The following is a 22,390-nucleotide window of genomic DNA, read 5'->3' on the forward strand; positions in this document are numbered from 1 at the left end:
AAGCGTTCGCTCGTCACGCCAGGCCCTGGTTCGATTCCCGACATGGGTACAATGTGTGAAGCCGATTTCTGGTGTCCCCTGCCGTGAAATTGCTGGAATATTGCTAAAAGCGGCGTAAAACCATACTCACTCACTCACTCCTGGGTGAGAAGACCACCTCCACGGTTTGATCCCAGGCCACATGATACTCAAAGATGTAAATGTGGTACTGGTTGTTACCCTGCCTGGTACCCAGAGAAACAATGACCGAGTTGTTATAAGAGGGGCAGTGGAGTAGCATAGTGGCTGTGGTGTTCGCTTGTCGTGGATACCCACAGGGTTTTACACAGGTTTTCAAATTATTTCCCAACAGACAAGTAAATATTTAAAACATGAGCCAAAATATTAAAAAAATTATTTAGATGCCATTAATAATAATGCATCTTTCAGTTCATGATGTTTTCATTGCAAAATAAAGAAATAAATACTGGATTGTTGATTGCAATTGTAGATGTGTGAACACATTGCTTATGAATAACGTTAAAAACATGATCTCCATGAGCGTAAATATTTTCCTTTTTAAACTTGAGAGATTTGTCCATAAAGTCAGTTTTAGCAGTTTTTTTAAATCGCTTCAAGTTTGATTATCTCTAATAAAGATTTATTTATTTATGATGTTTTAAAGAGGTCGCTACTCGCCACTAGCCAAAGTTTTCTCAAAATTTGATTGACATTGTCAAAATTTATTTGTGTGCACTGTAGAACCATGACCCGTCATCGGTACAGCATAAGTTAATTTCTGGTATTCCCAGCAATGATAATGGTATTTCATTGTATCTATTTCACATTTGAAAATATTTACTTGAAAATCCCATTTTGAGTCTGTTCAACAAGAATGTAAAAATTAATAGTCTGTTTGTGGAGAATGTCTGGGAGTCCAGTTGAGTGACAGGACGTAATTTACTGTTGAAAACAAAGGGATATAATTAGCCCTGAGTATTAAACATATAGCCTACTTGTGGTATAGTTTTTGGTATGAGAAGCATTTCTTTCTGTACTCTCCGTAAGAGTCATGATTAACTCTCGCGAGACTTGACTTCTCTACAATCAAGCAAGGGGAGCCTCAGCCATCGGGAAAATCAATACACAGGCTTATGGTGGTATTTGTCTGCAATGTCGTGTGCCTGGCGTGAACAAAGTAATTTGTGGCGGTGCTTCCCTCTGTCAGGGTGCTGCATAATACAGCGGTCAACTATTTTATGTTGATACACATTCATTGATTTTATGAGTACTGCAACCTTATCCCAATGTGATACATGAATTAGTACCTTATTAAACTGTATATACAGAACCCCTGACTCAAATTTGAGTTCTCCACTCTTTCCCCATCACCACCAGCACACTGTTGCATTTGTCAAAGAGCTGGCCAGACAATACAAACACAGGTCATTGAACTAATTGAGGGCATTGCTTGGAGAGTTGCGTCCCTTAGGTGGGGCTGAAGCCTATGATCATGGGTTCAAATTCCATATTCGACCTGATAAGGTTTATAGGTTTGCCAATATAATGCCCATGCTTGTGGGTTTTACCAATGTAAACACAGACCTACTTCACTTTGGAGTGTGAAAATGGGCTATAACTGGTTTACTGTTCAAAGTGTGTTAAACCCAACTCACTCATTAATTACAAAGAAGACAACGTCTCCGTTTCACACAAGGCAGTTATTGTAATGTTTTCATCAGGATGGAAATGGGCAGCTGACTATGAAGCATAGTGACTACCTGGGTTTATTTGCACTGAGCACTTGTAGTGCTATGGTTGTCGTAAATGTCCGTTAATGTGAGAGATTTACTGCTGTCGTAGTACTACATCCACTTTGTGCAAGTGTGCCCTGGTGTGCTTATTAGGTAGATTAAAGTAATAGTCTGGTTCCCAAATTTTACTTCCTTCAGCAGAAGATAATGTAGCTATTCCTTGTGGTGCAAAATGATTAATATTGTCTGGGGTCCCTTGTGTTAAAAAAAGCTGGTTATGTGGACAGAAAGGCAAGAATTTATTTTATGTGGCCATTTTCAACATTTCTTCATAATTCTCTCTGGATGCAAGAACATGATCTCAAAGGATTTTAGTTGGAGCAATGTTTCTGGGAAGAACAAATTATTTATTTGGGCCATTATTAGAATTCCTTCAGTCCTGTACTGATGATAACAATATGGTACACCACATTCATGATACCGACTGGATGTCAATTCTTGTTTCATCGCTCTACATACAGTGTATTCTTTGTTATGAGTTCTGAGATGAGATATTTATGAAAACACTGCACCTCATGAATCAGCTGTTCCCAGGTAACACCTGGGCGACGAAGTATTGGATTCACTTCTTCGGCCAGATTCATGTCATAACTTATTTTATTATTTTTGCAGATCTACCTGTCACTTTTTATCCATATTCCCCCTAAAATCTGATTCTATACAAACGTAATTGTCTGAAGGTAATAAAGATAGCATCGTCCTGCTCCCTCCAAAATGAACCCTGAAAAATTTGTGTATTATGCTCAAGAAATGCTGAAATGGGCTCGGTGGAATAATAAATTTTGTCATGGATTGTCTACTTCATTACAATCTGACTTTAAACATGCCAACCATTTTTCCTTTATGATAGGTGAGATACAGAGCTTAAATAAAAGTAATTAATTGTATTGTTTCAAAACTCATCTTTCATTCATGTATTGGGGTCGTTGGGGTAGCCTAGTAGTTAATGCGTTTGCTCATCATGCTGAACACTTGGGTTCGATTCCCCACATAGGCACAATGTGTGAAGCCCATTTCTGGTGTCCCCTGCCGTGATATTGCTGGAATATTGCTAGAAGGGGCATAAAACCTCACTCACTCACTCACTCACTCACTCACTCACTCACTCACTCACTCACTCACTCACCCACCGACCCCCCCCCCCCCCCCCACCTTTCACATATTTTGGGATATCAGTCTTAAAAACAAGTAATTGAATTGGCCTTGCCTTATATCCTTCTTCATTGGAGCATTACATTGTATCCAGGCACCTTGCCGCCATTGTTGTCGAACTCCACCACTGGGGGAAGCACCTGGACAATGACTAGCTTTGTGATTGACAGTGTAGCATATGTACAAGCATTTCATATCACGCTGCAGTTATGTTCATTGGGTAATCGTATTATGTTCACTTGAGCTTGGATGAAAGAATAAATGTTATCAACCAATCTGACCTACTTAATCTTAATCCATCTAAACTTGACTTCAAATGCATGGGCATGTGTCTTCGGGGGAAATCAAAGTGACATTCCTCCGGTGGGTTTTTAAAGTGGGATACCAGTAGCTTTCTGGATAACATGCCAGTTGTCTTATTAAAATTCATCAGTGTTGGAGTATTGTGTCATAGGGTAAATATGGCACACCTGGCTTGTGTGTAAGGTGTGCTCACCTGCCTGACAAGGTCTTATGTTGTTCAAACTAGGGCTTTGGGGATTTGATTGGTCCTTAGTAGGGCTGGGACGTGTAACCCGGGTACCCGGGTACCCGGGTTGGGTGGGTACTGAGTAGGACCCGGGTACCCACAGGATTACACGGACCCGTGGTTAGTCACGTGATATATTGTCTAATGACTATCATTATCTGGAACTCTACGGTTACGCTACAAGTCATTAATGTTTGCTTTTCTTTCTCACTATGCACCCATTCCTTCTGATTTTTCATATGGATGAATAAAGATATAACTTAAGTCAACTTCAGTGTATGCATGACCAGATTGTTTAATAGATGTATCTAAATACGCTTTGCCAGGGCTATGCTAAAAAAGTTCCCAATCGGCCATTTTGAGACATCTCCAGAGATCTACAGTGGGTACCCGGGTAGGGTAGGTTAAGAGCCGGGCGGGTACCCGGGTAGTAAATTTGGATTCGTCTCAGCCCTAGTCCTTAGTAACCTACGCTTGTCGTAAGAGTTGACTCAAACTCATTGGGTGATCAGGTTCAGTCACTTGGTTTATGTGTGCCATCATACCCTGATTCTGTTCATAATATCAACCACTGTTTTGTCTGGCTCTGACTCGATTGTTTGCAAGCAATCGTATTAAAGCTGGAATATTGCTGATTGGTGTAAACAACAGGGGGGCACGGGTGGCCCAGTCGTGGGTGGGCACGCCAGAAACCTATGGTTGTGGGTTCAAATCCCGTTTCGCCCCGATTATGTTTCTAGGTTTGTCAGCACCATACCCGTGCTCGTGTGTTTCACCGAAGTGGTAAACGTCTGAGACCTGCATCACTTCGGGCTTTCCTCCCACATAAAGCTGACACGCCGTGATATAACTGGAATAATGTTAAAAGCGGCGTTAAACGTAACTCACTCACTCACTCATTCACTGTAAACAACAGACAAGACAAACAAAAATTGTCTTTTTAAGATATTGACAAGTACCAATTTTCATTTTTGAGATGTTTTTTGTTCATAATTTTCCTGAATGCACTATTCTTATATCAATCATATTCTTACATTTACTTAATGGCTTCTCAGTCTGGTCAGTAGATTATCTCCCTTTCTGTTCCAAGATGTTTGAATGCTTTTGAATGAAAACAGTGTCTCATTTAATTTTGTCATTTATGGGGTTGCAATGAGATCTTGGCTTCACTCACAGCTGCCAGTTCAACAGGCATCTGATTCGCTTTATTTGACCACTCAAAGACACTCTGTTGATTCACATTGTTCACAAATGCACTCAATCTGGCCTTAAATTAGTGCTTCTGATTAATTGATTTTTACATGCGTGGCCGGAATGCTATAGAACAGCAATCAATAGTGGAAGCGGACCAGGCTGTGAGTCATTAATGTGTGTCGGGAGAGCGCTTGGCCAATGCCTAATGCCACAATCGGTATGACCGTGTAACCCTGGTTAAATACTGAATGTGCTGTGTGCAGTGGTAGCGCCTGCATAGAGAGTTAATGTGGCCAGTTGAAGTAATTGTAAAGACTCAGAATTGAGTTATTGGGCCATGGTTTTATTGATGTCATTTGTGAAGCATTAGTGATCATAAAAAGCCGATATTTTGTTTCATATTTGTGAAAATACAACTATAGACTTAAATTAAGCAGCTCATGTATTGGTCCTTACCAATATTTCCAGTATTGAATGTTTTTTGTGTGAGATAATTTGAAATAATGATTTTCAACTTCAGTGTTTCAGCTCTTAAAAGGTGATTCTTTGAATCCATATGCTAAAAATATAAAAGTCAGTCGAGATAATTTACAATGAAATTATGTTTCATGTCAAATTGAATTGGTTGAAATGGACAGTATTGAGATCTCATTCAATCAGTTTGAGCTATGACTTGTGTTGCAAGATGCAAGAGCAAGCATCAAGATAAAATGTCAGCCGTCAGATCGTAACCACCTCATTATTCTCTTGCAGATTCGCCACGCAGGAGAAAAATGGCTTGCTCTTCTACAACGGGCGATTTAATGAACTCCACGATTTTATTGCCCTGGAAATTATCGATGGACAGATTCAGTTCTCGTACTCCCTGGGTGCTGACATCACGACTGTCAATCCTTATGTCAGGGGCGGAGTGAACACTGGCGAATGGGTGAAGGTCAAGGTCAATTTTCTAAATCGGGTAAGTAATTTTTCTTCCATTCTTTGTTAAGTTTGTGCATGTTTAATATCAGGGATTTGTATATATGTAGTGTCAGTGGTTAACATTCCCCCAATTATTTGTTTGTTGGTTCAAATTCTTCGTGTTAATGGCATGGATAAAATCGTAATACCATGAAAGGGCACGCAGTGGAAATAATATTTTTATAACCAAAGTCTTCTACGCTCATCCATCCAACCACCCACTCATATCAATCCACCCCCTTCAATGCTCATTTTCATCCATCCATATCAATCCTCCCATATTAGTCCATCCCAATCCACATCCATCCATCCATCCTTTTCCAGTCATCCATCCAACCTCTTCCTTACTCATCCATCCATGCTTCCACACTAAACCAACCATCCATCCATCCATCCATCCTTTTCCACACTCATCCATCCTTCCACTCATCCAACCATCTTCTTCTTTACTCCTTCATCCTTTCACACTCATCCATCCATCCATCTATCCATCCATCCATTACCACATTTATCCATCCTTCCATCCATCCTCTTCCACATCCTGACTGGACATCCTTTGTTTTCCTCTTCCAGGAAGCCACAGTGACAGTGGGAGAAGACTGTGACACTCTTGTCTCCATTCTCTACCATGCCCAGCTGGGGAACTACTCCTGTGCAGATCGCAATGCAACAGTACTTGATAAGATGTAAGTAGCAGTACTTTAGCATATTTGATTTTAAATACTTTGATCGTTGTCTTTGAGAAGCTGTTATAGATTGTTATTAGTTATAATGACCAGTTGGTTTGATACTGCAATAACATCCTTCATTTGCTAGATGCGAGAATCCCACAAAAATTTGTCATCGCCTTCTGGATCTGACAGGCCCCCTCCAGATTGGGGGGTTGCCGTCCCTCCCCACCACCTTCCAGATAGTCAACAAGGACTTTGTCGGCTGCATTAAAGACTTCTACATCGACCACGACATTCTAAACCTCAACTCATCTGTCTCCTATGTGGGGAAGGGCAGTGAGGCAGGCTGTTCGGCCAAGAAGTCCATGTGTTCGGAAAAGCCATGCCGATATGGAGGTCAGTCGCAGTTGTCTCCTGTTTCTTAAATCAACTCAAGCTTGTTTTACAAACAGCATGGTTATTGATGTCACAAATGTGATTGTCTCATGGTTTAAGCTGGGTGATTTGGTAACCTAGTAGTTGAAGTGCTTGCTCTTCTCGCCGAAGGCTCAGGTTTGATTCTCTACATGGATACAATGTGTGAAGCTCATTCTTAGTGTCCCCCACCATGGTATTGCTGGAATATTGCTAAATGCAGTGTCAAACTATACTCACTCACTGTTTTAGGAGTAGTTACAATGACATAGAAATGTTTTATGAACTATGGACTAAGGATGTAGAATACTTGCCTGGCAGTGCAATGAAAGATTTAGCTGATGCTTGCTGTTTCTTGGTTGTCTTTTTGTAAAAGGTTGCTGTCTGATATGGCTAAGTAATGAACTGGCAAACTATGCTGTAGTACTGTTGTGAGATTTGATACATCCTGGATTATTGAATGACCATGACTGATGTTCTGTGCAGGTATATGCAAGGAGGGTTGGACGACCTTCACCTGTGAATGTCGAGACAAGGCTGGCGGCAAGGACTGTAGCCAAGGTAACCACAACCACCGGAGCCACCACAACCATCTCAACCTGCACAACCACCACCACACAACCACATTCACCCCACAACCACCACAAACATGCGACCACACAACCACCACTACCGTGCAACAACACAACAACCACAACAACCACAATCACACCACAACTACCACATTTATCCCACAACCACCACCACAACTATGCAACCACACAACCACCACAACCATGCAACTACACAACCACACAACCACCACATTCACAACACAACCACCACAACCACACAACCGCCGCAGCCAACCACAGTGACAACTACCATCGCCACGACCACAACTACCACTTCCACATGCCACAACCACGTTCTGGCATCCATCTTATTTGCAGCACCATACCTGTGCTGATTGATTTCACCAAAGTTGTAAATGTTCATTCTAAAATCCATTCGAGTTAAACCCAACTAACTTACTCTTAACTGCAAAACCATATGGCCAGATAGCCCTATCTTCACTAGTGAGATCGTCACATGCAGTCAGTTCAGTGTTGGTCACATGTTTTATTTCAGTGATCGAGTCCCCGAGGAAGTTGAAAGGCAATGGATACCTCTCCTACTCCAACTTCGGCACCAACAACAAAGTCAGTTTCCCATGGTATAACGGTCTTGCCTTCCGCACCCGAGCAGACAGTGGCGCCCTCATGCAGATAAATCTCAGCGTTGGCCAAGTCACTATCATGGTAAGAGATGATTGACTTTGGTTCTTGGAGGAATTTTTTTTTTTTTTTAAATATCTTTTGTTCTGTTTTTGTACTAACCAATACTTGTGTTGCTGCCATGCTTATTATACTTCAGCGTTTGGTTGGTTGTTGATTTATCTTCATGACAGTAGCACACATGTGAACCTGGTGGTGAGATGGTCCTTCTGGAGGACAATATTTTGGCGCTGAATAAAAACTGAGATCACATTGTTCTGATCAATCAGTAACATACCAAGATAACACTAGACCAAAAATGGGGCGGTCGGGTAGCCTAGTGGTTAAAGCGTTCGCTCGTCACGAAGAAGACCCGGGTTCGATTCCCGACATGGGTACAATGTGTGAAGCCCATTTCTGGTGTCCCCCGCCATGATATTGCTGGAATATTGCTAAAAGCGGCGTAAAACCATACTTACTCACTCACTAGACCAAAAATGATGAAGGCATATTTTTTCCCCTTCCAGATTGAGGATGGTTTCATCACATACAACTTCAAGGCTACCAAGATCGTGTTTGATTTCCGCAAAGTGAATGATGGGAAGTGGCACTACTTTGAGTCCCGTTGGTTCCAAGGTCGTCAAGAGCTCACCCTCGACTATGGCCAACTCAGTGTGAGTAAGGTCAAGGTTACTCTGACCTTGGTGGTCATGAGTTAAACATATTGTGTTTTCAATGTAGTACTAGGTTATCTGTAGTTTTCGTTGTGCAAAATTGTATTTGAAACTGAACAGAAACTGGATTGCAAAATCCAAGCCCTTGGCATTCAAATTGCATTCTCAGCACCATGCGGAATATATTACTTACGTTCCAGTTTATTTCCCACTATACATTAAAATGGAAAGTGGTTTTGCTGTGGTGCATGATCATCAGGCATCAGGCGTACCGTATTCGACGTAATAAGCGCCCAGGGCGCTCTCATAATTAGAAATAGGGGGTTCTTATTAGAATATTATTTTGTTGAAAAAAACAGAGTTGAAAGATAAATATTGTGGTTTATGCTGACAGCCTGAAATGTATATGTACGACAGATCTATTTTTCCAGAATTTAATTGCCAATAATAAAGGGTGCATATAACACACGAGTGCGTATTATACGCGAATAGGGAAAGGATGCGGTGCGTATTATATGCGAATGGGGGTCGGAAGGGGTGCTAATTGGGATTGTTCACCACCCAATATATTAGCAAATCTCAACATGGGCGCTTATTAGAGCGGAGCGCTTATTACGTCGAATACGGTACTTCATCCCTGTGGAGATTCTGGGTTAGAATAGATCCACAGCCACCATTGCTGGTCATGATCGGGTGGTCAGGCCCAGTGACTTGGTTCATTGCCTGTCATTGTAGCGCGACGGCGTGGATTCTTGCTCACAATATCGAGCACTGGGTTGTCAGGTTCAGAGTCGATTACTTAAGGCAGCCATCATACAGCTGGAAATTACTGAGTGCGTCCTTAAACAAACACACTAACAAACAAACATTGGACTTGATTCAAGACTACCTCATTCAGGATAATATGTAAGATTTCTACATTCAATTGTGTTTGACATGATTAGATTTTCAAAGGAAAGCTAACACAAGCACTGTTATTTCAAGGGGAGGAATTGAAACAAAGTATCTTCAGAATCAAAAACCAATTTGAATGCAAGAGCTTTTAATGTGACTGGGATATTTTGTTTCCCCAGATGGAGGTGGAGCGAGCGAGTACCATCAAGAGTAGTGTGGTCAGCATGGTGTATGTGGGAGCGACACGTCAAGGCAATGAACCGGTCAAGAATGGCTTTCACGGCTGTGTCAAGGTAAAGAGTTAACCCATGTTTAATTCAGTCAGGAAAAAAGCCTCCAGTACCCAAAACGATCAGACCCAGAGCGATCCTGTGTAGGAATATAGGTCCATGCTTGCGAATCAGTCTAGGTGACTTGCTTGATTGCATGTCATTGTATTCCAATTGTTAGGATTGATGCTCATGATATCAATCACTAGATTGTCGTGTTCAGGCTGGATTACTTACAGCAAACATATACTTGGATTGTTGCTGAGTGTTGCATTAAACAACAAACACACAATGACGTCATGATGGGGTTCGGCTGTCAGATTGAAATATGGTTGAGTCTGACCTAAATCAGGAAGGCAGCTAGACTGTCTGCCTGATTGATAGATTATATGTCGCAGATAATATGGATTGTTGTTTATGCTGATGACGAGCAGTAATCACTCACTCCCTCAAGTATGAATACGAAGGATAGAGTTGTAGAACAGGTGTTTGAGCAGGTTGAACTATGAGATCAGCAGGTGACTTGGCTTCACTTCTGATGTCGAGGGTCTGCATCGTACTTGTAGTTACTGTCTTCTTCATGAACTAGGGGGGCGGTTGGGTAGCCTAGTGGTTAAAGCGTTCGCTCGTCACACTGAAGACCCAGGTTCGATTACCCACATGGGTACAATGTGCAAAGCCCATTTCTGGTTTCCCCCGCCATGATATTGCTGGAATATTGTTAAACACGGCATAAAACCATACTCACTCACTCACTCAATTCAAGAACTAGGTCTGATGGGGCCAAGTGCTTGTGTCAGTTTTTAAAGTTACGGATATAGAGGTATGAAAATATCAATAAGCTTATCTCTTACACTTCCAAGATGTTTACTTCTGGCATGATCAGGAACATAAGTGTGGATAAAATGAGTGAAAAGAATGAATTTTCAATCAAAGACAATTTAATTTAACTTCGAACAAGTCTGTGTCCAAGATGATAGTTTTTACCATACTTCTCAAAATATCAACCGGGGTCAAGTACTTGCTCATGTCTAAATATTACAAATCACTCCTTAAAAAGCCTATCAAATCAGCCTATTTTGACACACTTTAGCCATAACTAACGTTTAGAGTTGTTCTAGGTCCAAAAGAAGCAAGTGTTGAAATGAACAAAGTCTAACTTTCATACATTTACTATTCCCAGTATGGTAACTCGCTGTGACACCATCGGTAATGTCTTGTCCCTGTTTCCAGGATATCCGCATGGGCAACTATGCCAACACAGTGTTGAACAATCCCAACGAGAACAACGTGGAAGCGGGATGCGAGAGCACGGAGAAGTGTCTTGGAAACGTCTGTGGCATCGGCACCTGTGTAGACGAGTGGGAGGATCATTCATGTGATTGTCCACCAGGTCAGTTGGCCACGGGCCATAAATCTCGTACCGCATCTGGATAGAAATGTGCATGTGTATTGACCTTTATTACAGATGTTTATGAACATCATGATTGCATGAACCTCAAAATTTGATTGGGCAATCAGATATTTTACAAACCATTCAGCTAATGTCAAGTTTGTATAGAGCTGTTTTACTTCACCAATAAGCTGGTCTGCTATTTCTTTTCATTTGATACCAGACACCAGTGAATTCTTTGTTTAATGTCTTCCAATCACAGTCTTGACGTGCCCATTTTATTCACATACATGATCAGGGCATTAGTCTCTATATAATAATGATCTGGGTCCCTTTCCACCAAAGCAATTGCAGCGCTAAGGTGATCATAACTCCCATACATTAACATAGAACTACAACAGCCGTAGCGCTAAGGTGGTCATAACTCCCATACATTAACATATACTTACAACAGTCATAGTGTTAAGATCACTTTGTTGAACAGGGCCCTGGGCATACCATACCATACCATACCATACCATACCATACCATACCATACCATACCATACCATACCATAATACTAAGGTCATTATTCTATTCTATTCTATTATTATTATTATGTACATGATGAACATCACTGTCCTCAGAGCATCATGATCTTGAAAATTCTTGCAACTTCTTCAAATTGTTGTGTTCCAGGTTTCATTGGCCCCGATTGTAAGGACATCTGCACCAGTGCCAATCCCTGCCAGAACTACTCCACATGTCGACGCCCCAACCCTCAGCGCAACTTCTACTCGTGCGAGTGTGGGGCACGTCAGAGGGGCGACTACTGCGAAGTGACCGCCCCCAAGGAGTGCCCTGCATCCTGGTACGGCTACCCCGTCTGTGGACCCTGCAACTGCCGTGTGGACCGCGGATTTGACTCCGCCTGTAACAAGACCTCGGGGGAATGTATCTGCAAGGTAGGAGCGATACAGGTTACCCAACATGAAACATATTGTTTCGCGATAGATCAGTGAACAGATTGATGTCCAAACTGGTTTACACTGTTAGTAAATCTGATGCTGCTATCTTGACAACAAGTTAATCTGATGCTGCTATCTTGACAACAAGTTATTCTAATGCTGCTATCTTGACAACAAGTTAATCTGATGCTGCTATCTTGACAACAAGTTAATCTGATGCTACTATCTTGACAACAACTGTGGACCAAAATACATGGATATGGACCAATAGTTCTGTGGAGAATGTATTTTGTATGTTAGTGTCCATGGGAATAGTTGGGATGGGGGTTACTCAGTGGTGGTCACCCCTGTTCAGTTTTCCACATGGTTCAGTTCATGACCCCAAGCATATGTCCACTACCTTGTTGAAGATGAGTTGAGGTAAGCAATTAGTATGAATCATTTATCAGTATAAATACATATTTGGTTTAAACAGTGTTCTCTAGTTTATCATCACTCATTTCATGATGAAAAAAATAAATCAATTCATAAATGATAAGAAAATGAATAATTAGGAAAAAAATGTGGAGTCGTAAAATCAGCACTGGGCTTCAAATTAATGCTGTCGTCATTCCCTTTAGGCGAACCATTACCGGCCAGCAGGAAGCGAAGTGTGCTACCCATGTAACTGCTACCATCTCGGCGCGTCGGGGGCAACGTGTCACCCTGTCACCGGTCAGTGCACGTGCAAGTCGGGCATCGTGGGGCGGAGGTGTGACCAGTGTCCAAGTATATTCGCGGAGATCCGAGAGGACGAGGGCTGCCATGGTAAGGGAGAGTTTAATAGCTTCACAGTATTGAAGAACATCATTCAGCTTTTTGGAATATGTGTTCTATCATGTTTTCATGTCGACCCAGAAGATTCGAATGGGTTGTTATATTTTCTAAACTATGAATACAAGTTATCATAATAAAAGGAAAGATTAAGTAAAAAGTTTTGTAATAATTTCACAAGTCAATTTTATGTCATTTTTATTTCAGTTGTGTACGCCTACTGTCCGAGGAACTATGCAGCTGGAATCTGGTGGGATCCAGTCTCTCTTGGCGACCAAGCAGTGATAGACTGTCCTGGAACTGCCATTGGTAGGTACAAAGTTTGTATTGCGCCCATTGGGTAATTTAGGGCAGAATTAACCTGGTGCATTTTATCATCAGAATAGGTTCTCGTTGAAATTGCAAATATGTGCATAGTATGTCATGCTTGTTGACCAAGAGTTAAACAGTATGGGGATCGGGGGTTAGTCATGAAAGTAACAGGCTTGCTGTGTTGACCAGAATGGGGTTTATATGGCTGATCCTGAGTAGGACAGGCATGCTGTGTTGACCAGAATGGGGTTTATATGGTTGATTCTGAGTAGGACAGGCGTGCTGTGTTGACCAGAATGGGGTTTATATGGTTGATCCTGAGTAGGACAAGCATGCTGTGTTGACCAGAATGGGGTATATATGGTTGATTCTGAGTAGGACAGGCTTGCTGTGTTGACCAGAATGGGGTTTATATGGTTGATCTTGAGTAGGACAAGTATGCTGTGTTGACCAGAATGGGGTTTATATAGTTGATCCTGAGTAGGACAAGCATGCTGTGTTGACCAGAATGGGGTTTATACGTCAATCCTGAGTAGGACAGGCATGCTGTGTTGACCAGAATGGGGTTTATATGGTTGATCTTGAGTAGGACAGGCTTGCTGTTGACCAGAATGGGGTTTATATGGCTGATCCTGAGTAGGACAGGCTTGCTGTGTTGACCAGAATGGGGTTTATATGGTTGATCTTGAGTAGGACAGGCTTGCTGTGTTGACCAGAATGGGGTTTATATGGCTGATCCTGAGTAGGACAGGCGTGCTGTGTTGACCAGAATGGGGTTTATATGGTTGATCCTGAGTAGGACAGGCGTGCTGTGTTGACCAGAATGGGGTTTATATGGCTGATCCTGAGTAGGACAAGCGTGCTGTGTTGACCAGAATGGGGTTTATATGGTTGATCCTGAGTAGGACAAGCGTGCTGTGTTGACCAGAATGGGGTTCAGGTGGTGACATTTTCCTCAGCAGAGAAGATATGCAGTGTGTCATGGGAATCAGTGGATCCGTTTACCTTTGACTCTGCATCGTGGGCACCAATGTTAGGGATTGTAATACTTCACCTTTCACTCCTTGCAGGCGATGCAGTTCGGAAGTGTTTGGAAACAGACAGCTGGCTGGAGCCAGATCTGTACAACTGTACGAGTGCCAACTTCACCAAGCTTCAAGCATCGGTGAGTATGGAGACAGCTTTACAAGCTCCATTTACAAACATTATTTGAAATAATTCTTGCAAAAACCTTATTACCCTTTTCAAATATTCCTGGCTGTCATCATACTAAATAATCTTAAGATTTTCAACAAACGTCATCTTCATTGTCACCTATCCACAAGTTGTTGTGTAAGTAGTAGTATCTTGCTTTCCTAACCAGTGGGAAAGAAATGAAGTTGAACAATATATATGTAGGTTTTTTAGTAACATCATCAATTTGTTTGACCTTGTACTTGTTATACAGAACATTTACATATGTGGGAGTTTCAGTTGCTCGTAAACCGAACTCATCACTCAAGGGAAGAGTGTTGACCTTTTGATCTTGGTTGTAATAGTCATTTGAAACTGTATGTGTGAGATAATTGACTTTTGTCATTCGAGTTCTTTTCGTACTAAATTATTTTCTTCTATTTCGATTCAGATTGCTCAGCTTAATGAAGGATCCATCAACACATTCGTAGCAAAGACCTCCATCGACAGTCTGCGGAACGCCACGAACACGACACGTCCAATGTATGGTGGCGACATCTCCACAGCCTATCAGATCATCTACAAGATTCTCAAGTATGAGGTCAAACAGAAGGGCCTCAGTCTCACCAATGAGCAGCATGGAACCTACATCCAGGTACACACAGATACTGCACATGATGTGATACTAGATTTATCGGACAATATGAGATCAGTATTGACCTCGAGAACATTCGTCTGAATCATGTGACCTTCTCCATAGACTAGTGGTTAGATCGTCTGCCCAGAGAGCACTTGGATCGCCAACTGAGTCGTATAAAAAGATTTTAAAAGATGGTACTTGTTGTTACCCTGTCTGGTTCTTAGCCTTAAGGGGATAAAACAAAGACTGGTCAGCTTGGAGTCAATATAATGTGTCTGAGTGGGGTGTCTATTTTAAACTGCTACATAGTATCTCAGTGAAACATCATAAACTGGCATTAGTCAGCAGCCACCCAGCTGAGTCTGGGACTAGGGGTCGAGTCTGGGACTGGGGATAGAGTCTGGGACTGGGGGTCGAGTCTGGGACTGTTGCTCAGTCGAGTCTGGGACTGGGGGTCGAGTCTGGGACTGGGGGTAGAGTCTGGGACTGGGGGTCGAGTCTGGGACTGGGGGTCGAGTCTGGGACTGGGGGTCGAGTCTGGGACTGGGGGTAGAGTCTGGGACTCAGTTACAAATCTGACAGCAGGTGTTGTGAATGTTGCAGGAAATGCTGGTGGCTGTCAGCAATGTGACAGAGCCGGAGACGAAAGTCTACTGGGACACAGTCAACACCAAATGGGATGGAGCATCCAAACTACTGAACCTGTTTGAGGAATACCTTGTTACTCTGGCCACCAACTTCGCCTCCACCAAGACCCCAGCATTTGATGCTATATCCGACAATATGGGTAAGTACAGGAAAATACTCAATTATCAGGCAGGGGTAGAGTCAAGGGCATGTATGCACTCATAATTGAGTCACATGATGTATACATAATAGAGATAATTCTGGTTTTGAAATATTTGCACAAAATACCTGTTAGCTTTGAAGACGTGTGTAATCTGTGGTTCTTCTCCGTTACAGTGTTGGGTGTTGACTGGATTGCTAAGGACAACATAACAAAGAAGACAATCCCGAAGTACGACCACATTCAGAAGAAAGGAACTTTTGATGATGATTCCAACATCAAACTGCCAATGTCCATCTTCAAGCCTGTTACTGCAGGTGAGTACTTGCATATAGTATTTCCATGTAATAACGACAGCTATTCCATGTTATGCATTCATCTATGCCATATATTGCATAGGAAAAAATAGGCATATTGCACTCCTATAATGTTATACTTTGTTTTCCAGGTACCCACACAGACAACAGTGTTCCCAAGGCATATGTAGGATATATCCTGTATCGCACCATGGGGAATATCCTGCCAAAGCAGTTCTCACCTTCCGTCAGGTCAGTCATCATTATTATCTCCCTTAAGATCAACATCTTACCAACATCTTCTGCTGTCCTTCAACAAGTTTGCCTGGCAATCTGACATTGTTTAGTGAGAGGTGCATGTCGCCAAGACTCTAGATTCTGAATCAGAATATGCCCTTAGCAGCTCCCCTTTGTTGTGAGAACCACTGTGACTGGGCTGATTGTTTGTGTCATTGTATTCTAATGTGGGTTCTTGTCATGTTATCAACCACTGGTTTGCCTGGACCAGACATGATTATCTACAGGCTGCCATCATACAGCTGGAATATTTGTTACTGCATTGTAAAACAAACAGTTTTGATGTCATTGTATTGTAAACCTTGAACATACATCTTCAACAACATCTTCAGACCGCCTCCGTGGTCTAGTGGTAGAGCGTCAGCCCTGAGAGCGGGAGGTCCAGGGTTCGATCCCCGGCTGCATCATACCAAAAGATGTTAAAAAATGGTACTTGTTGTTACCCTGCCTGGCGCTCCGCAGTAAGGTGGTAATACAAGGACTGGTCGGTACGGACTCAGTATACATGTTAAACTGCGGCACAGTATCTCAGTGGGCCAACCAACTTTTCCACCAATATCTCCACCAACAGTGTACGTTAGTTTCAGTATCTGCAAGTCAGGGCTGAATCATGTGTTTGCTTTCTGCTCTAGGGTGATGAGCGACATCCCTGTCGTCATCAACAGTCCTGTGATGACGGTGGTGATTGTGGATGAGGGCAAAGTCATCAACGGCTCCATCTCCACTCCTGTCAACATCACGCTGAAGCAACTGTACTCCTCCAACAGGACTGGGCCCCAGTGTGTCTACTGGAAGCACGACACGGAGCGGTAATACACAATACACACATTGTTTCCTTGTACTTGGTCACACTCCGTCGCAGTGGTGACTCAGCATAACACCACTGCCACAGGCAAATTTGCATATCACGTGACCGGACTTTTCTCTTGTTTGTAAACAAATGCGCTTTTTCAGAAATCAGTATAGAACGGACTAATGCAAGTATTTGGGGGCGCTTTACATATTGTTTTGCATAACTATATAGATATGCTACTACAACTGCGACAGTGAGTTGCATGACAATATATATTTATGCATGAAAGTGACCGTGTCGCTAGCTCTCCGTTGGGCTTCGATGACAGCATGTGGAGCCGTACAACCAATGTAAACATAGGATAACTACGCAAAAACAAGTAGATTTTTACGTATTTGCATACTTTCTCAATGAAAGTTAACAATTCTTTGACATTTGTTTATGAAAATGTGTAGACTTGTCAAACATGAAACGTATGAAAAGCATATGCAATATTTTGAATGGACTGTGAAAGATGTGACGAATCGTCACATGGCGCTGGCCTGTGGCAGAGGTACTATGCTAGCTGGCTGCCGGCCGCATGGAACTCTTGTTAGGAGAGTGGTTCTTGGTAACATGGCAGATTAGCTGAAGTCATATGAAAATATTGGGCTTTCTTGAACTTCTTTTGAGTAGTATACAATATATCACATCAAATGCAGTAAAGTTTGATTCTGATCTTCTCCTCCACCCTTCTCTGTCCCCATGTTATATCTTTTGCCTGATGTGTCAACCTGATTCATTCTTATTGTGTTTGGGGCGGTCGGGTAGCCTAGTGGTTAAAGCGTCCGCTCGTCACACCGAAGACCTGGGTTCGATTCCCGACATGGGTACAATGTGTGAAGCCCATTTCTGGTGTCCCCCGCCGTGATATTGCTGGAATATTGCTAAAAGCGGCGTATAACCATACTCACTCACTCTTATTGTGTTTTTGTTCTCATAGGAGTGTGCAGTCCAGTTTGAATATTCCTTGATACACCTCTGAACAGTGTTGCAATGTTTTGGTGTATGTCACTGTTGTAAGGTTATTTTTAAATGAGAAGGATAGTTATAAATTAGCCTTTGAACCCTTTTTTTCCCGTCATTAAATATATTAATTTCCTAAATCCTAATTGAGCCTCAGTACATCAGACATTTTGTCTGTGTTGACATCCTACAAAAAGTGAAGCCCTCTGGCAACCATTGTAATATCTCATATTGATGCCATCTTTTCTTGATTGAGTCGTTATCTGTTGTATGTTCCGCCTGAGCCAGCTTGAAGTATGTTCCTCTTCATTTCAGGAGTGGATTTTGGTCGCCAGATGGGTGTTCGGTGATTGACCAGTACACAAAGAACGGCGAGGACTACGTAGTGTGTTCCTGTAAACACCTCTCCACGTTTGCCCTCCTCATGGATGTAGCAGGGGCAGAGGTCAGTCATTCGCAATCTTCAGCTGATATTGTCTTGTGAAAAATATGTTTTGATCTTGAAAATACATGTCTTGTGAAAGATGTCTAGAGGAACCATTGTTTATGCAGGATATTCTCTGGTCTGTGACTGTCACTATTTATTGCTACCATTAATGACCTGGGTCTGAATACAAACTGGCTATGGGTGGCCTAATGGTTAAAGCGTTTGCTAGTCACATGGAGGGGTTTGATTCCCACTTGGGTGCAATGTGTGAGCCCATTTCTGGTGTCCCCTGCCTTGATATTGCTGGAGCATTGCTGAAACTGGCAGAAAATCAAACTCACTCACTGAAAACTAACTAGGATTACATTGTTAATGTCATCTGCCAAATTGGGCTGCTGCAATACTGAAGACTCGTAAAGATCCGGGGTAGAATTGGTCTTCAGCAACCCATGTTTGTCGTAAAAGGTGACTATGCTTGTTGTAAGAGGCGACTAACGTGATAAGGTGGTCAGGCTCGCTGACTTGGTTGATGCATGTCATCGATCCCAAGGCGCGGATCGATGCTCATGATGTCAATCACTGGATTGTCTGGGCCAGACTTAATTATTTACAGACTGCCGTCATATAGCTGGAATATTGCTGAGTGCGGTGTTAAACAACAAACAAACACAGACTTCTGCTGCTTCTTGTCCCAACTAACTCCATCATCCTGCATTCCGTCTGTCGTTATATTTCAGTATCTGTATTCGTCGACGGTTCAGCTGGAGGTCCTCACCTACATCCTGGTCGTTATCTCCATGGCATGTCTCGTCTTCGCCTTCTTCGTCTTCATGGTCTTTAAACGACTGCAATGTAACTGGAACAGCATCCACATCAACATCATCTTTGTCCTCTTCATAACCCAGCTGTCCTTCATCATTGGCATCGACCGTGTCGGACAAAAGGTATGCTATTATCCTGTTGTTGTTGTACAGTATATGCAAACCTTAAAGTCCCTACAAACCCTACAGACTTATTGTGAAGCTTTTGAATGTAGATGTGTCAATACGATGTGTTTGACAGATGTAAAACAAATCTATTCCAGCTCTGACAGTATAATAATGCACTTTAGCTTTGCAGACAAAAATAGATAGGAATCACCTTTTTACTGTTGAATAACATTGTATCTCTTGTCCTGTTATTGCTGTTGTATAACATGTTATATATCCTGTGTTGTAGCTGCCATTGGATAACTTGTATCTCTGCTCCTATACTTGCGATTGTATTAGATGTTATACTGTGTGTCCTGTTCATGTCATTGTATAACATTATGTATGTCCTGCGGTGTATGACAAGCTGTTATTCATCTCTCTTCAGTTGTTCTGCAAGTTGGTGAGTATCAGCCTTCACTACTTCTACGTCTCCGCCTTTGCCTGGCTGTTTGTCGACGTGCTCCACATCTACAGAATGCTCACTGAGATGCGCATCATCAACTATGGGTCCATGAAGTTCTACTACCTCGTAGGATATGGTGCGTTGTATTGTCAGTAGTTGCCACACAATATATAGCTTATCAAGGCAGTTCTCATTGAGAAAGACCGCTTGGGGATTCCAGGTTAGAATTGGTGCCTAGCAACATATGCTTGTCGTAAGAGGCAACTAAGTGGATCAGTTCAATAGATTACTTAGTTGGATGAATTTCATCATACCCAATGAACACTCTGTCAATCCCTAGTTTCCTTGGTGCAGACTGGACTATTATTTACAGACCACTATCGACCCGTGAAGATCCGGGGTAGAACTGGTCTTCAGCAACCCATGCTTGTTGTAGGAGGTGATCAACAGGATCGGGTGGTCAGGCTTGCTGACTTGGTTGATACATGTCATCGTATCCCAATTGCGTTGATCGATGCTCAGGATATCAATGACTGGATTGTCTTGTCCAGAACCAGTTACTTACCACCGTCATATAGCTGGAATATTGCTGAGTGCTGCGTTAAATATAAAACTTACAAATAAAACAGGTCACTGTCATATTGTTGGAATAGTGCGACATTAAGCAACAAGCGAAAGAAAAGACCAAGAAGCGGAGTACCGGAATCCATTTTTTTAACAACCAGGGTACAGGAAGAGAAGTTTGCTGTAATCTGTTTTCGTATTGGTGCCAATATTTAACGCTAGGATTTTGTTCTTCAGTTGTTCCTGGCATAATCGTTGGCTTGTCGGTGGGTCTCAATACCGTGGGATACGAAAATAAACAATTGTAAGTAAAATCTCAGTGATAACACTATTTTAAAGACCATGGATCCTGTCCAGATGTATAAATGAAATAACCACATTCACTTTCATGAAAATGAAGTCTACTGTTATTATCGAAAGTGGTTCATGTGATTGATTAAACATTCCCGATTTGGCCTGAAACTAATAGTGCACTTAATGTTTTAATGATGTGCAATGAGAAAAGTGATGTCTGAAGAACTAATTGCTATTTTAGGTGTTTTTTTAACCTTCAAGTTTAGGTCGAGGGTACTAGTGTTGCTTGTCTTTGTGACTGTACACTGCTTCTACTGAATCAGCTGCTGTGGGAAGACAGGTGCTTGTGTTGCTTGTAAATTATCTGATGCATTGTTTGTTCTTCTTGTTACAGCTGCTGGATGTCTGTGTCTGATATGTTTATCTGGAGCTTCGCGGGTCCGATCTGTCTCGGAGTCCTGGTAGGTCATATCTCAATGGACGTGGAACCTGTACGACTGATATGCCTCAATTTATCACAGTTTATACAGTTATTGAAGAAGTATCACCATAGGCATCCATAAGAATGCACTTAAGTAGAAGCAATCTAAATGCTTTTGTGATATACAGTTGATCTCCTACTCTTTGATGAATGCCCTAAGAGTGTGACAGATATGTTTCCCATGTGATGTACGAAGATTGACTTATGCCTGTGATGCAGCTGCATCTGCATCTAATCTAGTTTCCCAGGGTTACAGGGGGCACGGGTGACCCAGTTGCCTAAGGCGCCATGATTCGCTGTGCAGAGTTGCGTCCCTTGGGCACGCCGGAAACCTATGATTGTGGCCCCGATTATGTTTCTAGATTTGTCAGCACCATGCCCGTGCTTGTGGGTTTCACCGAAGTGGTAAACGTCTGAGACCTGCATCACTACTGGCTTTTCTCCCACATTAAGCTGACACGCCGCGATATAACTGGAATACTGTTAAAAGCGGCGTTAAACCCAACTCACTCACTCACTCCCAGGGTTACATTCATGTTTCTTTGTATCTCATTTCCAGGCCAACATCTTCACCTTTATCCTAGCCATGAAGGCCAGCTGTAGGGAGAAGATCCGGGAGCCTGAAAACCTCAACACACTCAGGTAACAATATAGTCACATTAGGCCTTGTATAGATTTTGGTAGATTTTGGCCAAATCTTTTATGATTAGGTGAAATTGAAAAAAAGATGTGAGATTTTATCACTGCTGTTAGTAAGAAATGGGGAATAATATGATTAAAATCTTTGCGATTTCTTAATTTGATGGTCGTGGCTCAGCACTGGACTGCACTGCACTGCACTGCACTGCACTGCACTGCACTGCACTGCACTATCAAATAACACACAGACAACTTGACATGTTTTGAATGTCCCCAGTGAGAAGGTGTAGCTGTATTTCATATCAAACAACCTGATAGGAACATTTCTCATTTGGTCAATTATATGGTCAATTTTGTGAGCCAACATCT

At 42.2% G+C, this 22,390-nt stretch overlaps 1 protein-coding gene across 3 annotated transcripts in view; it reads left to right on the forward strand.

Annotated features, from left to right (window-relative positions):
• LOC124134486 (cadherin EGF LAG seven-pass G-type receptor 1-like) overlaps positions 1–22,390 on the forward strand; it is a 75,223-nt gene that overhangs the window by 44,447 nt on the left and 8,386 nt on the right. For all 3 annotated transcript variants that reach the window (XM_046499340.2, XM_046499332.2, XM_046499348.2), the window contains exons 6-28: positions 5,422–5,626; positions 6,202–6,314; positions 6,445–6,695; positions 7,200–7,274; positions 7,824–7,993; positions 8,476–8,622; positions 9,696–9,809; positions 11,019–11,178; positions 11,858–12,123; positions 12,747–12,933; positions 13,147–13,248; positions 14,322–14,416; positions 14,876–15,079; positions 15,668–15,851; positions 16,028–16,168; positions 16,300–16,399; positions 17,077–17,253; positions 18,558–18,687; positions 19,407–19,613; positions 20,026–20,179; positions 20,845–20,911; positions 21,296–21,362; positions 21,942–22,024. In XM_046499340.2, coding sequence (XP_046355296.2) covers positions 5,422–5,626; positions 6,202–6,314; positions 6,445–6,695; positions 7,200–7,274; positions 7,824–7,993; positions 8,476–8,622; positions 9,696–9,809; positions 11,019–11,178; positions 11,858–12,123; positions 12,747–12,933; positions 13,147–13,248; positions 14,322–14,416; positions 14,876–15,079; positions 15,668–15,851; positions 16,028–16,168; positions 16,300–16,399; positions 17,077–17,253; positions 18,558–18,687; positions 19,407–19,613; positions 20,026–20,179; positions 20,845–20,911; positions 21,296–21,362; positions 21,942–22,024 — 3,399 coding nt within the window. The remainder of the gene's footprint in view (positions 1–5,421; positions 5,627–6,201; positions 6,315–6,444; positions 6,696–7,199; positions 7,275–7,823; positions 7,994–8,475; positions 8,623–9,695; positions 9,810–11,018; positions 11,179–11,857; positions 12,124–12,746; positions 12,934–13,146; positions 13,249–14,321; positions 14,417–14,875; positions 15,080–15,667; positions 15,852–16,027; positions 16,169–16,299; positions 16,400–17,076; positions 17,254–18,557; positions 18,688–19,406; positions 19,614–20,025; positions 20,180–20,844; positions 20,912–21,295; positions 21,363–21,941; positions 22,025–22,390) is intronic.

This window comes from Haliotis rufescens, unplaced genomic scaffold (assembly GCF_023055435.1).
Source record: "Haliotis rufescens isolate VD_foot unplaced genomic scaffold, xgHalRufe1.0.p SCAF_16, whole genome shotgun sequence".
Lineage (NCBI taxonomy): Eukaryota > Metazoa > Mollusca > Gastropoda > Lepetellida > Haliotidae > Haliotis > Haliotis rufescens.